The sequence below is a fragment of the Oculina patagonica genome, chromosome 5, assembly GCF_052425735.1.
Source record: "Oculina patagonica isolate OP01 chromosome 5, crgOcupat, whole genome shotgun sequence".
Classification (NCBI taxonomy): domain Eukaryota; kingdom Metazoa; phylum Cnidaria; class Anthozoa; order Scleractinia; family Oculinidae; genus Oculina; species Oculina patagonica.
This window is the reverse complement of record NC_135762.1, coordinates 25,301,906-25,315,359: the sequence shown is the minus strand read 5'-3', so window position 1 is coordinate 25,315,359 and position 13,454 is coordinate 25,301,906. Positions and strand designations below refer to the sequence as shown.

General features: G+C 39.5%; 1 protein-coding gene and 1 pseudogene across 1 annotated transcript; one reads left to right on the top strand and one right to left on the bottom strand.

The window, feature by feature from the left end:
* Positions 1-828: 828 nt before the first annotated feature.
* LOC144653573 (uncharacterized) lies at positions 829-9,310 on the bottom strand. The gene is made up of 6 exons (XM_078513609.1): positions 9,184-9,310; positions 7,224-7,474; positions 6,848-6,959; positions 6,298-6,429; positions 4,707-4,945; positions 829-3,053 (listed from the first exon to the last, which is right to left on the bottom strand). Exons 1-6 carry the CDS (start codon positions 9,251-9,253, stop codon positions 2,691-2,693), a joined length of 1,167 nt encoding a protein of 388 aa, XP_078369735.1. The 5' UTR covers positions 9,254-9,310; the 3' UTR covers positions 829-2,690.
* Positions 9,311-10,535: 1,225 nt separating this feature from the next.
* LOC144655080 (uncharacterized) lies at positions 10,536-13,076 on the top strand (annotated as a pseudogene).
* Positions 13,077-13,454: the final 378 nt, after the last annotated feature.

The window sequence follows — 13,454 nt, the reverse complement described above, 5'->3', positions numbered from 1 at the left end:
CAGAGCTGTAACCAGCATGCACGAACCCACACAATCTTGAACAAGCACCAATAAACATGCAAGAGCACCGAACGATCATACTCGAGCACCTGACGATCATGCACGAACACTCACGATCATGCACGAGCGTGCACGACCACGCCGAACATTGTTACGTCAGCACGTCGTTTTCCTCAGTAACTACAGTGGGGTGAATAATGTCAAAATAAGCTGATTTGTTTTGTTTCGCACTCGTTATCCTCACACAGCACTAGCTTTCCTGCTGTTTTTGAGTGTGTGAACTTAAAAATGGGAGAACATCTTTTGATTCCTTTGGTTTGAACTGACATTGGGAAGAAGAAATACGAATTTAATTTTATCGTGCAAATTCAAGGAAATAAAAGCTGGAAGTAGCTCATATTTTGAGCGTAGGCCCTTCATCATAATCATACACAGTGAGAAATGAACTGTATTTATACTCGAGGTATCACCTGCCTACACGTCTATCTTAAGGAGTAGGGGGAATAGTAATAATAACAAACCTCATTAACGCTTTAAATTGCACGCGTAGCTGAGGGAAAAGTCCCTCTACTTACTATTCCTGGTTGTTAACACCTAACAATGATTTAGGAGCAAAAAAGAAAATTAAATAAAAAAAAAATACAAAAAAAAAAAAATAAAAGTAAAAGGTAAGAAGTCTAAAATTTCAGTGGAATCCCGCCCTCAGACTGACATTTCAAGTTAAAAAAAAAATTATTACGAACTTAACTATTAGGTGTTACTCTCTGAAAATGAAGCCTTAACTTTATTGTACTTTATTCACTTCACTTCACTCCACTCCAATTTATTCCGGACCTTACTCCAGGCTGCGTTAAACGGAGACACGAACATTTTACCGCGGTAAGGTCGTGTTCTATTATTGGAATCGTCAAATTCATATGGGTTTACTATTTGTTCAGCAATTAAAGACGGAATTTTCGGAAATAAATTCTATATAAAAAATTCTACATTTTATTTAGACCCTCCGAGATAACAAAGAATGTTTAATGGATTGCTGTGATCACCAAATATTGAGACGAAACGGTGTGTGTTATTTAATTTGGGTAAATTTTGTGATTCGTGTGCATCGTTAACTAAAAACAAGAAAAAAGTTGGCAAATCACCATTTCTAGTTCCATCTGATAAACGTTCCATGACTATAGTGTTTATTTTTACAGAATTCTTCGTGGGGTAGTACGAGACATGGACTATTTCTCAGTCTCCTTAGCAAGTTAACGAAAACTAAAGCTTGATAAAAGCTATAAAAATCATATTTACAGGTTTCTCACATCGTAGAGAAAAGCAACGGGGAATTTTCAGGGTCCGAAAGGAGTTTAGGGTACCAGTGCTCCAGGCCCAACCTATCCGGGCTCCAGAACTCTGGACCCCCTAAAAATTAGGACTCCGGGCTCAGTGGACCTCCTTCTCAGGCCGGGCTCCACGTTCTACTGCAAAGGGCCCAATTAACAAAATTATGGGGCTCAAGACTTCACCGGCGGAGCCTGGGCTGCGGCCACCCACCTTTGGGACCCTGAATTTTAACCTCGAGCTTATGTTTATTTCTAGCATGAAGTTCGTCTGGTTCTTATTCCGCTCTCCCTTACCTAGGAGACGTACCTACTGTATGATCCAGCGAAGCAAAAATATTTTAATCCCAGCTGGTAGTGCCTCGCCTCCAGGGCATAAGTCTGGCTTACAATATTAATACCACGACTTTCGATATTTATACCATGCCATGGAAAATACAGCCAATCGGAATACAGGAAAGCCGTGGTATATTCGACATTATTACACGACTAAGGCGGTCCGAGGGCCAATAACTGAATCAGCCAATCAGATTACTTAATTTCCGGTCCCGCGAGGGCCCATATTTTCCAAGTATCGGACCGGGTTTTGTCCCGGATGATCCCGCGCTAATTCCAGCGCGATTTATCGCAAGATTTTTGCAAGATTTTTTCGGAGTTTTTATTGCTTTGAAAATGAAATGACCTTAAACACAGAAATAATTTTAACTTCTTTTTAATATCGCGCGGAAAAGTTTTGCCGAACATTGTTTTCCAGGACATCTACCGGGTAGCAATTCTCACTACACAAAGTTTCCAGTCGTGTAATAAATCTCTTATTAATCAAGCTTGCTCGGGACCGTACTGGGCGAATATTGGCCCTCGGTCTTTTTTGTACGGACCTCGCTGCGCTCGATCCGTACTGTCAAAACCTCGGGCCAATATTCGCCCAGTACGGCCCTCGCGCGTGGTTAATAAGATATATGTATTCAACCCAGCCTTTCCACTGTGCACTGCGATCTTCTTACTCGGCGAAATTTAGTAAGCGTATTATCTATGGCATGGTATAAAATAGTTACACAACACTTTCTCGTGGTATACCATGGAATATCCTACTTGTCACTTGTATTTTCTTTGTATACACACTCGCCTAAGGGTCGTGTGCATACCGCGAAAATACAAGTGACTCGTGGGATATTCCATGGTATACCACTCGAAAGCGTTGCATAACTAGTGTAAATACTATGGGTAGCTATCTCCATACAGACGCATGACAACTTAGCTGTCTCTAGCAATCTACCGATACACAAAACAAGAGTCCTGGCAAGACAAGACATGGTACCGTATTCCATGTATGCGGTCAGCCTTAAAACACCTTGAGATTGTAATTCATCTCAACCCTACACTGATCAGACGGTTGCTAAGCGCGCGAGCACCATTGACGTTAAAGGCGACTCCGGCATAGCTTGCAGAAGTAGCCGCTGACCGGAAGAAGGGAGAGCTGTAGTCACCGCACCAATAGTCGCATTGCTTGTAACAGCCTGTATATCCGGATATCATGAAGCCCGAGAAGAAGGGATCATCACAGATGAGTAGCTGATATTCATAACTTGTGTCTGCTATGCCTCCTCCAACCCACAGTTCTGGCAGTTTTGCCCCATAATTTCCCGCGGCTACAAGAGTGGAACTGAACATGTTACTGAAGAAGGCTTTATCTCCAGTTGTTTCGTCTACAAAAAGAATCTGCTGAAACTGCAACCAAACGAAAAAGCATTTTTTTGATCTTCTAAAAGTACTGCTCAGTTTTTTGACAATGTAATCCACACGTGGTATTTCGTGAACATATTCAGTCATATTTAATATTTATGGTAATTTTAATATTTATCGACCTGCAATGCGTCAGTTTATTTTGGCTTTTTTTTCTCCCATTCTGTTTCCCTTTTCACTAAAGGAACAGTGTTACGAAAGTTCTCTAAGTTTTTTTGTACAAACAGGGACCGCGGAGACCATTTTGAAGTGGTAGGGCTAAAGCTGGCTAAGACAAGCAAACATTGGGGTCACTTTCCCGCATTTCTGTGTTGCGGGCTCGCCCAGGGTGCGACGGCGAGCATCCATAAGCAAATGGTTTCCACGCGAGATTTTGGGGCCGCCGCCACCCCGCACGTACGCACGGATTAGGCCTGGGGACGAGGAGGTTTCCCCCCGTGGCAAAAAAGGAAAAACAGCAAAAAAGTTCAAGGCAAGAAAAGTAGAAACGGGTAAATATCAGCGACACTACGAAATCTGAGAGGCTTATTATCCAACTGCTCTATTTTGTTTGTCTTTTTCAAGTGTGGTGTATCGTCGTGCGCCTTACGCCAAAAATTGCTTCGTCAATCGCTGCACGGTTAAATTTTAATTTATGTCTCTGGTCGCATTCTGCCGTAACGAGCAGACGTATCGACTGGCTGATGTGGACGTTTCAGATCTCATTGAAGTTATATAGTACGCGGGAAATTTGTTGCACGGTGTGCTGTGTAGGCTAAAACGCGAGTAAAGAGCGACAGATCCCGTGTCCTCAAATCATCTATAGTCGTGGATAACGAAATTGTTTACGGGGATCAATTGCTGATTCCTTGTGCAGTACGTTGCTTTTTCTTTTGGGCTGTCATCATCAGAAAAAACTTTAGAATGGTTGTGTTAAAACGAAGCTAAATATTGATAGTCCGCTGAGAAGAGAAACCTGGAGCAGAACTCTACTATGCTGGCCTGATTTTGAGAAAATCATGATGTTTTTTCTTTTGAACGTAGTTTCGATAGATTCCGCGTGGGCAAGGTATTTCATCCATTTAGGTCATTTTTTATATAAATGTGGGCTCCGCTTTAGGCTTGCCTATAGCTATATATTACATTATCATTTTCTGGCCCTAAAATATCAACCCAACCAAAAAGTGGTGGGCTATAGCCCTACCAGCCCCTCCCCTCCCGGTTCCTGACAAACTATGCTAAAATTATAAGGGTGCACTTACTGATCAGCAAAAAAGAATGGCATAAATTCGTTCACCAAGATTTGAATTAACCGTGATCAATGGTTTTTAAGAAATTTTCTTCTATGTAAAACAGTCAAACTTGAAAACGTCGGCCCGTCTTTTTCAAGTTTAGGCCACTTCTTTCCTATCATTTCGTAGCCACACCACTGTTTTACAATCAATTTCCTGACGAGTACAGTACGTTTTAGCAAGGCCAGGCCACTATTAGTGGATTTCCAATAAATACCAACACCTTCACTAGATTTTCAAGCAGCACTAAATGTTGGTAACAATGCGACCCCTTTGAAGAAATAAACGTGAATTAAAAAATCCTTTTAGATGTGTCCTCAGGAGAAGATTTTTAAGCGGGATTCTACGGAAAATACAAACTCTTTACCTGAATGTTGTTACAGTCCGTTCTGTAACCATTTGTTCCATAGGGCAGATTTTCATCATACGTCACTTCCTCTGTGAGTTTCACAAGGTTGTCGGTTGAGTAACACATTGTCCATCCCCCTCCAGATGACGTCATATCACAATAAACCCAGAGCATGTCGAGCCCGCCATCCGGTTGTACCTGGTACATTCCATCTTGAGCATGCGGGAATGTTGTCTTAATATCTTGGCAGCTCGTTCCTTGGACGAAGAAAAAGTATAAATGAAAGGGGCTGATGCTAGTAATAGGTTAAGTAAGCACCCTCACCCCATAAACTCCCGAACAAATGAGAATACCTGCCCCACCCCACCAAACATGGGTCATATTAAGATAGGGTGTCTTTGGTTTAAAGTCCCTGATTATAAACCGGGGGGGGGGGGGGTACTCAAAAAGTTTTATACGGGGAGGCTCCGCCCCAAGTTCTAACCCCTTACCCTTTTATATACCATTTTTGACAGAAATTGTACCCCTTTCGTATACCTTTAACTGAAAAAAGGTACCCCTTTCATATACCTTAGAGACATGGCGTGTTCTTAAAATAGGACGTTTTCTTGTCATTTTTAGGTAGCGCTTAATAAATTAAAATAATACAGCCATAAATTGCGTCTGTTCGAAATATTTTAATAAAAAGCCCTTTTAAATAGCCAAATGAAATTCCTACCCTTTCATATACTTTAACTCGTGAAATCCCTACCCTTTTATATACCTGAAGCCTGAAAAAGGTACCCTTTCGGGCGGAGCCTCCCCGTATAGGCCATTATAGGGAGTACCCCCCCCCCCCGGGTTATAAACTTGCTTTATATTTCATTTTAGTCGTTTTCAAGTCACAGCGCTTCAAGCTGCGACCATTTGGTCGCCATGGCGAGTGAGCGACTAATTAAGTCGCAATTGGCGACCAATGCGTGCAGGGATGGCTAGACATTTCTTTTTTGCAGTATGCTAGAAAAAAGACATTTTTCCATTACAAAATTTAATTAATCTTGCTTTCCGTTTCATTGAGAATAAATATGTGGCTGTTTGTTACGCTTATTTCTTCGTCGTGGGCTGCCAATAGAAATTTAACGTTCTATTTTTATCGTCTGTCAAATAATTTTTTTTTATTTTCCTTACCTTTTCTTTAATCATTAATATTTTCTCAAAAGGCTAAATAAAAAAACAGAAAAAATTCTTAACGCTCTTCGACGATTTCTATTAGGCTCATCATGGTCAGCGGTATTACCTCATGTAAAGTGGCAAAGGTGTCCTACTTTTCGCTTTGCTTTTGGCGACAAAATTTTTCTGGTGGCGACCATTTTACAAAAGAAAGTCGCCAAAAGCGACTTCTAAAAAACTTGAGCTTGGAGCACTGCAAGACGGTTTTCATTTTCATTTAACGAGTTAATAACTGCTCGGTACGTACTCTAACTTCTTCTGCATGGATATTTCTCAAACGCAAATCCAATTGCAATATAAGTTTTATCATTTTCAAGACGATAAGTTGAAGAATCATTCTTTGTTAGACGGCAAGTATAGTATATCATTAGGTAATTCCAGTAACAGAACACCGGTGTACCTGTCACAATTTGGCAGATTCTTGCACTGTCATACAGACCGCTGACACATGCGCACGTGTATGAGCCCATGGTGTTGACACAGTTCTCGTTCAGCAGACAGTTGTACTGATTGGCTTGACACTCGTCTATATCTACAGAAAACAAACACATTCCAACGAGGGATGTGAATAGAACACAAGAGGTTAGTGTAAGCAGAATGCTTGAAAATAAAAGACACACATTTTTGAGGCCAGGCGCAGAGGAAGAGGAAAAGAAGAGGAAGAGGAAGAGTTTTTTCAGCCCCTGAAGAAGGTTAGTTTTGTCTAGCCGAAATATGGGCAATTATTTAGCCTTTTTAGCTGTCCGTAGTTTTGATTTGGTTTATTGTTGAACGAAGAATATAGCTTCCAGGGTCCTTCAGTTCTGATCAGTTCTCTTTCATGCTCCTGATACGCAGGTTAGTTTGACATTAATTCAGTTCCTGTTTAGATAACCTAAACTTCAACGTGGATAGGTGATTTTTTCTTAAAAGAATAAAATGGGAACCACCTAACTGGCTTGCACACCTACCCGTTTCACAGTTCATCCCGGTAAATCCCGCGGGACACAAGCACTGGAAATTGGTTGGCGTCAAGGAAAGGCAGGTTGCATTGTTTGGACACGGACTTGATGAACAACGATTCTACAAGAAAAATAAGTTCTATGATCATATGTATTTTATATCAAAATATTCGTTCTACCTTTTAAGGTAGAAACTTAGTTAAAACTAAGTTTCTAAGAGAAAATTGGCATTTAAATTTCAACATGGAACAAGAATTAACTCTTACAATTTCTGCTACATTAACAATCGATGTAAGGCAATAAAATTTCGTTTCAAACTCGGTTTAATGACCTAACGAAGGAAAAAAGCAGCTAGAGTAAAACGTAAATTGACTGTAACAAGTACCTCAGTCCCTCTGTAAATGTAACCAGGCATGGGAACCAAATCATCAGGGTGTCGGATGTGATCCGAGTTACTGAGCTCACATGCGTGTCCATAAGCCTGATGAGGTCCCAAGTTATAAGACAGGCACTCGGACTTTGCGTAGCACCTAATCTCGCATTGGTCACCGTCGTTTACATGCACCGTTGAAATCACGTGACCAACCAGGGCTTTGTCTGTGACTGGATGCAAGTAACGCAGTTCTCGGCATACATCTGGAAATACAAGCTCTGTTCGCTATTCAATCAAAGAGGCTCTCCCAGGGGTTTCAAGGAACATAGGAACATAGCCGTGAACTCGTTTGGGAACATGAGATCAAAAGGGAAATAAAACTGGAAACACGGAAACAAGAGCATATTTTAGGAAACAGGGAAAACCAAAAAATCGACAAAATATTTTTAGGGAGCACAGGAACACAAGGAAAACTTTGTTGGTAACAAGAAAACATAGATTCCCCCCACCCCCTCCCCGGGAGGCCCTCAGCAAACTTGTTTGTTTTAATTTTAGATCAGTTTTTAAGGTCTGGTAACGAAACGTTCTCATCATACAATGTGATGCGACCGAGTGGAGTTTACATACTATATTAGGATCGAAAACGTGAAAGTCCATTCTGGCTTGTATAACAGGTTTCTTTTGCGAATTGCTTTAATAATACTAACAGTATTAACAACAGTTAACAACTGGTTTAATTTACTTCGCAAGCAATTATGTTGCACAAGTTATTTAAATGTCGGTTCAGTCAAAGAAAAAAATGTATTCAAAAGGGTTTTCAAACCCTGCTTACGGTTTCGTTATTTTTAAACTTCAATTTAAACTTGAAAATGTCTTCTTCTCCCTTTCAGTTACAGTTGAAGCTCGTTTTCCCAACCATAGGAAGGAAGCAAAAATTGGTTTGTGAAGTCGCGAGTTTGAGTAATCGGCGTTGCCGAAGGTTCGAGAGTTCGGAATTCCATTTAATGTTTATAAATTAATAAATAATTCACATAACAGATTATTAGTATCATGGAGATGTAATTTTTGGTTTAAACTCATATTTACCATATAGCTCGTAAAATTGACCTTGGTGGCTAATTTGTCATTTCTAAGATTATCATTTGGTAGCAATGAAAGTGTCGGCGTTTTCTCATGTATGACGTCATCAAAAATTGAGTTTTAATTGTTTATCCTTTGACATGTTTGAGCGCAATCATGAACACGGCCATTTAAAACTCATTTATTCCGTAAAGTAAAACAAAACAAAAACGAAACAAAGAAACTACCCAGAGTTACTGAAAAATAATCTGAACCGAAATTGAAACTGGTAGGTAGAATGATAGCCTTAATTAGTGGCTTCACGCTGTCGGGGTCGAAAAGATGGCGGTAATTAAAGTGATTTTCACGAAGTTTGTTCATCGTTGTTTTGCAACGGTCTCTAACAACGTCGAAAATTGAAATTTCTAATGAGGTGCTTTTCGTTTAAATTATTAAAGCAATTACTATATACAAAAGTTCATCGAGTAGTTCAAATTTTCCATACTTAAACTAAAAAAATGGTTTCTTAAATACATATTAGTTTTTATTGACGAAATAAGCATTGTAAATTCACTCTTTACATCGGGTTTTGTGATAGCTTTCTTAAGGAAGACTAAAGAAGAACAGCTTTGCAAAGATTTTACTGAAATAGGTGCTCCTCTTGATCGTCAAATTAACATTGGAAAATTTCAACTACCTTCCCAAATTCAGCGCAAAAGAGATTTTTGAATAACGAGCTAAATAATCAAGGTAATAAGTAAAAAGAGAAGAGAACACAACAAGAAGAGAACTACACAAGAAGTAGATGTCTCGACACGTAAACTAAGAAAGAAAGCTGGAAACATGGATTCGAAATATCTTCGTGCTGTAACTAACTTCGTTTAGTAAATACCATCCTTACACAGTCACTTACCGCTGCCTTGAACGATATAAACTGCACGTGAGATGCTGAACAGAAGCAATGAGACAAAAATATCAAACATCTTGTGAAGAGAAGATCAAAAACGCACGTTTGGCACAAACAGATAAGCTAGGAAATCCTGTCCCACAATCACTAGCTTTTAATAACAGGCGTTTCTCCTCGCCCGTTGATTTTCATGCTCCCAAATTTTCACGGCTGTCTATGATTGGTCGATTTTTGGCAGTGACGTTCCACGTGATAATATCAGCCAATCATTGACACTTTAAGGAACTCTGTCGCGTGGGGAGGACAAATTGCTCTGCGATTAAAACTCTTAGCTCTCTGCGTCTGTTCATTCAATTTCTATGCATATCCCCTAGGGGTATGACTTTAATCTAAACAAAAACTCTAATCATTTATTTATTATGCATGCCATCGACCCTATAGCTCAAAATACCAAGTTCCATTAATAAGAAACAACAAACAAGCAATTGGCGAACTTTGACTACGAGTACGTGATCGAGTACGGTACGACTTTGGAATTTCGACACGAATGTATCCTCCAAACTGTAACTCTTCCCTGTTGCTGACGAACACATAAATAAACGTTAGGGATAAAATTGGTGTGAGGTGATTATGGAGACACACATTTGGTTTGAAACTGTACTCGTATTCAATCCCGTACTCGTAGTCCAATCTGAAGGTCGCTATTAATATTTCTTCGTCAACGAGCCAGGAAAAAATAGATAATTCGTATCTCAGTATTCTAAAACGGAACTTTGTTCTTAGGTTTTATTCATTTCAATCGACCGGGTTCTAAAATTGATCAAGGATAAATTAAACAATCGAGCGGTTGTAAAAGTGGTTTGTGCCACGAAATTTCCTGCAGCAATTTGCACCAAACGTCACACGTCCCAATCTCGTACTCAGATCTTCTACGTCATTCTTTGCAGAGTAAGACCTGGGTATAAGTTAGTTATTTCGCAGCAGCAGCCATTTTATAATTATTATTGAATCGATTGTTTTCTTTAGAATTATTTGGTATACTACGAATCTAAAATAATATTCGTTTCGAGTGATATTTTCGCCAGTATGCTAAAAGGAAAGAGAAAAACAGTGTAACACTTGTGCTTATCGATGGCTTCGACCGAAGGTTGCTCGAAAATAATTTCAATAATTTTACTTGCATGTGGTGGTTGCTATTGTTACAAAAGAACACAAACGGAATACAGAATTTGGTCTCCTGCAATTAGCCCCAAATAAACAGATGTTATCTGTGTCAGTGGTTAAGATGCAGATGGTATTCATGTGTTAGATGCTGTTTCAAGAAGTTTGATTGATATAAACTCGCCTTTATGGTCGGCATGGCTGAGGTCTTCGTTCCTCTCTCTTTGTTAAGCATCTCGTTTTCCATTTTCTTCCTAAATGTCAAAGGAGGCGGTGAGTGACTTTATGTAATAAAATTAAAAAAAAGTCAAGTTTCCTTTCTTTAGCAATTGTAACCAAATCTTAAAAACCCGAGTTAAAAACCAAGGACGTGAAATTGCTAAGTTTGTGAGATATTTTAACCAGCGAGTTTTGTTAGCGAGTTTAGTTAGCTTAATGATCACCAAAATAATCTGTTTTATTTAACGCAAGTCATTCTGTTAATGACTCACTAAGTATGGGGGATAACGAAAGATTTACTTAAACGTACACTTTCAATAATTTTTTGAGGGAATAGTGCGAAATAAGGTTGACTTTATTGAATAATTTAAAAACCAAACCTGACAAAAATCTCATTTCAAACAAATTGCTTTTACAGAAAGATTTTTTTGCAATTGTTGTCCATATGTCCTAATTAGTTCACAACCTAAAAGATAAACGCACACAGTTGACATCCAAACTATTGCAAATTGTGCAAACTTTTTAACCGATAAATTTGGGAAATATATTCATATTCAGACCAGTAGATTTATACTGAGTTAATTGATGGCTAAAACCGTCACAGACATGATAAAAGAACAGAAAAATCCAATATCTCGCTACATTAGCAGAGCAAGGTTGTTCAAATGCATTATTTATAATTTTCACGTTTTGTCAAAACAACAAAACCATTGAATTAGGCAGTTAAATCGATCACAGGCTTCAACACAGTTACTTTTTCACATAAAGCAGACTGTTTTATTTTCACGAGAATAAAACTTCAAATCACACTGAGCAACAACCCCCTTTTTTCTGTACCAACTCTTTTTCTCGAACTTTTGCGCGCGCATACGGTCTAGCAATGACACTGAGCCCAAAGAATACGTGAAAATTGTATTCAGCCATCTAAATTGATTCGGAAGGAAAAAACCCGTTATAAACAAGACTTAACCCTGCTTGTCGAAGTTCTTTGAGCTCTCAAAATTGAAAGTGACCAACGTAACTCTACCATATGCATCGTTCGATCGATTTCAAAAATGCTGCAGATTTATCAACAAACAGTGATCGTATTTCCAGATGTATGACGGGAATTGCACTTCCTGCCCGTCGCTGGCAAAGCCCTGTTCACGTGATTAAAACAGTGCAAGTGAACAAAGAGCATGCGAGATCAGATGTTATAGAGAGATCCAGTGTCTCAAAAAAAAAAAAAAAAAAGAAAGAAAAGAAAAACGAAGTTTAATTGACTGACGAGCAGAGCTTGTATTTCCAGATGTATGCCGCGAACTGCGTTACTTGCATCCAGTCACAGACAAAGCCCTGGTTGGTCACGTGATTAAAACGGTGCATGTAAACGACGGTGACCAATGCGAGATTAGATGTTACGCGGAGGCCGAGTGCCTCTCTTATAACTTGGGACCTCATCAGGTTGATGGACACGCATGTGAGCTCAGCAACTCAGATCACATCCGACACCCTGATGATTTAATTTGGTGGCCAGGCCTGGTTATATTTACAGAGGGACTGAGGTACGCAATACAATCAATCCAATAGCGAAGCGCGCGAGGTCTAATAACCGCCACGAGGCTCAAAAAACATCAGCGTGTTCTGAGAGAAATTGAAGGAAACTAAGCTAAGTTCTCGTTTTATGAAAGTGTTTTAGGAAAACCGGCTGCTTTAGAAAGTGTATTAGGTAATCGTCTGCTTTTTCGGTTTGTTTGTTTGAGTCGTGACGTCACTCGTGCGCTTCGCTAATTATGTTCTTTTCATGCTCAACTTTGTTGTATCGATTAAACCGTTGTAGCACAGATTCCAACCCACCTGTTTATCTCGTGGAGGCATTGTCAAGAAATACCGTCTTTAATAGGGACATAATTAGTAAAATGTTTAATTGTTAAATAGCTTCACGCCCAACCCTCCTCTTTTCTTATCTGGGCTTGGGACCGGCCATATATGGCATTTTTATTACTTGGACAATAATTTTGCAGGCAGGACGTAGGGGTATAATAGAAGTCCTTTTTTCTCAAAACAGCATCCCGTTTTGACTATTTGACTATAGTGGCCCTTAAGCCCCGGCTAAACGATCAAACATTTGCACGTGAAGCAAGATGTTGGATGAAAATGTTTGATCGTTAAGCCGAGGCTTTAGTGCTTAATTGCTTTCCTTTGGTATTTTTCTATAGTGCAGGAGTAGCGTTGCATTTTTAATTGTTTTTAATCGTGCTTTAAAGGCCGGACGGCTGGTATGCTCATCTCCAGTACGAGAGGCCCGTTATAAGTGCGCTAGTTTTTCCCGCGTTGTATGCAATCAGTTGCATTGGCTTATTTGTAACGAGGACAAAATTAAACTAGACTGAGGTAGATTTTATTCAATTTCTCTTTAGAATCGTTGTTCATCAGGTCCATGTCCAAACAATGCTACCTGCCTTTCCTTGACGCCAACAACTTTCCAGTGCTTGTGTCCCGCGGGATTTACCGGGATGAACTGTGAAACAGGTATGTGACAGTGGCATTTAGTAAGACAGCCTGAAATTAAAAATTAGCAAATACTGAACATCTGGATAGAGATCTACTACCTTAGCCTGTGATTTAATTACAAATTCTTCACATGGCCAACTTACAGCTTAGATTCTTGATCCCAGAAGTTCATGATCATCAACTCGGTAATCACCTATCTTCACTGCATTCAGTACCCAGCAAACCCGAGCTCAGCCAATACTACGTGTACCGCGGAGAATATCCAGCTAAAAGAACCAGAAAGCATAAATTACAACTACGATATTTTTCGTTTTTTTTAGTTCAGTTCTTGTGGCTTACTTATTTTAAAAATAGTTCTGAGATAGCGTTATTCAGTGTTTTAAATCACTGGAGGAAAGGGGATA

Coding starts and splice junctions, on each gene's coding strand:
- LOC144653573 (XM_078513609.1), bottom strand. CDS start 9,253: ATGTTTGATATTTTTGTCTCATTGCTTCTGTTCAGCATCTCACGTGCA. Junction 6,960..7,223: donor ACATTTACAGAGGGACTGAG/GTACTTGTTACA, acceptor TTTTTCTTGTAG/AATCGTTGTTCATCAAGTCC. Junction 6,430..6,847: donor CGGGATGAACTGTGAAACGG/GTAGGTGTGCAA, acceptor TGTTTTCTGTAG/ATATAGACGAGTGTCAAGCC.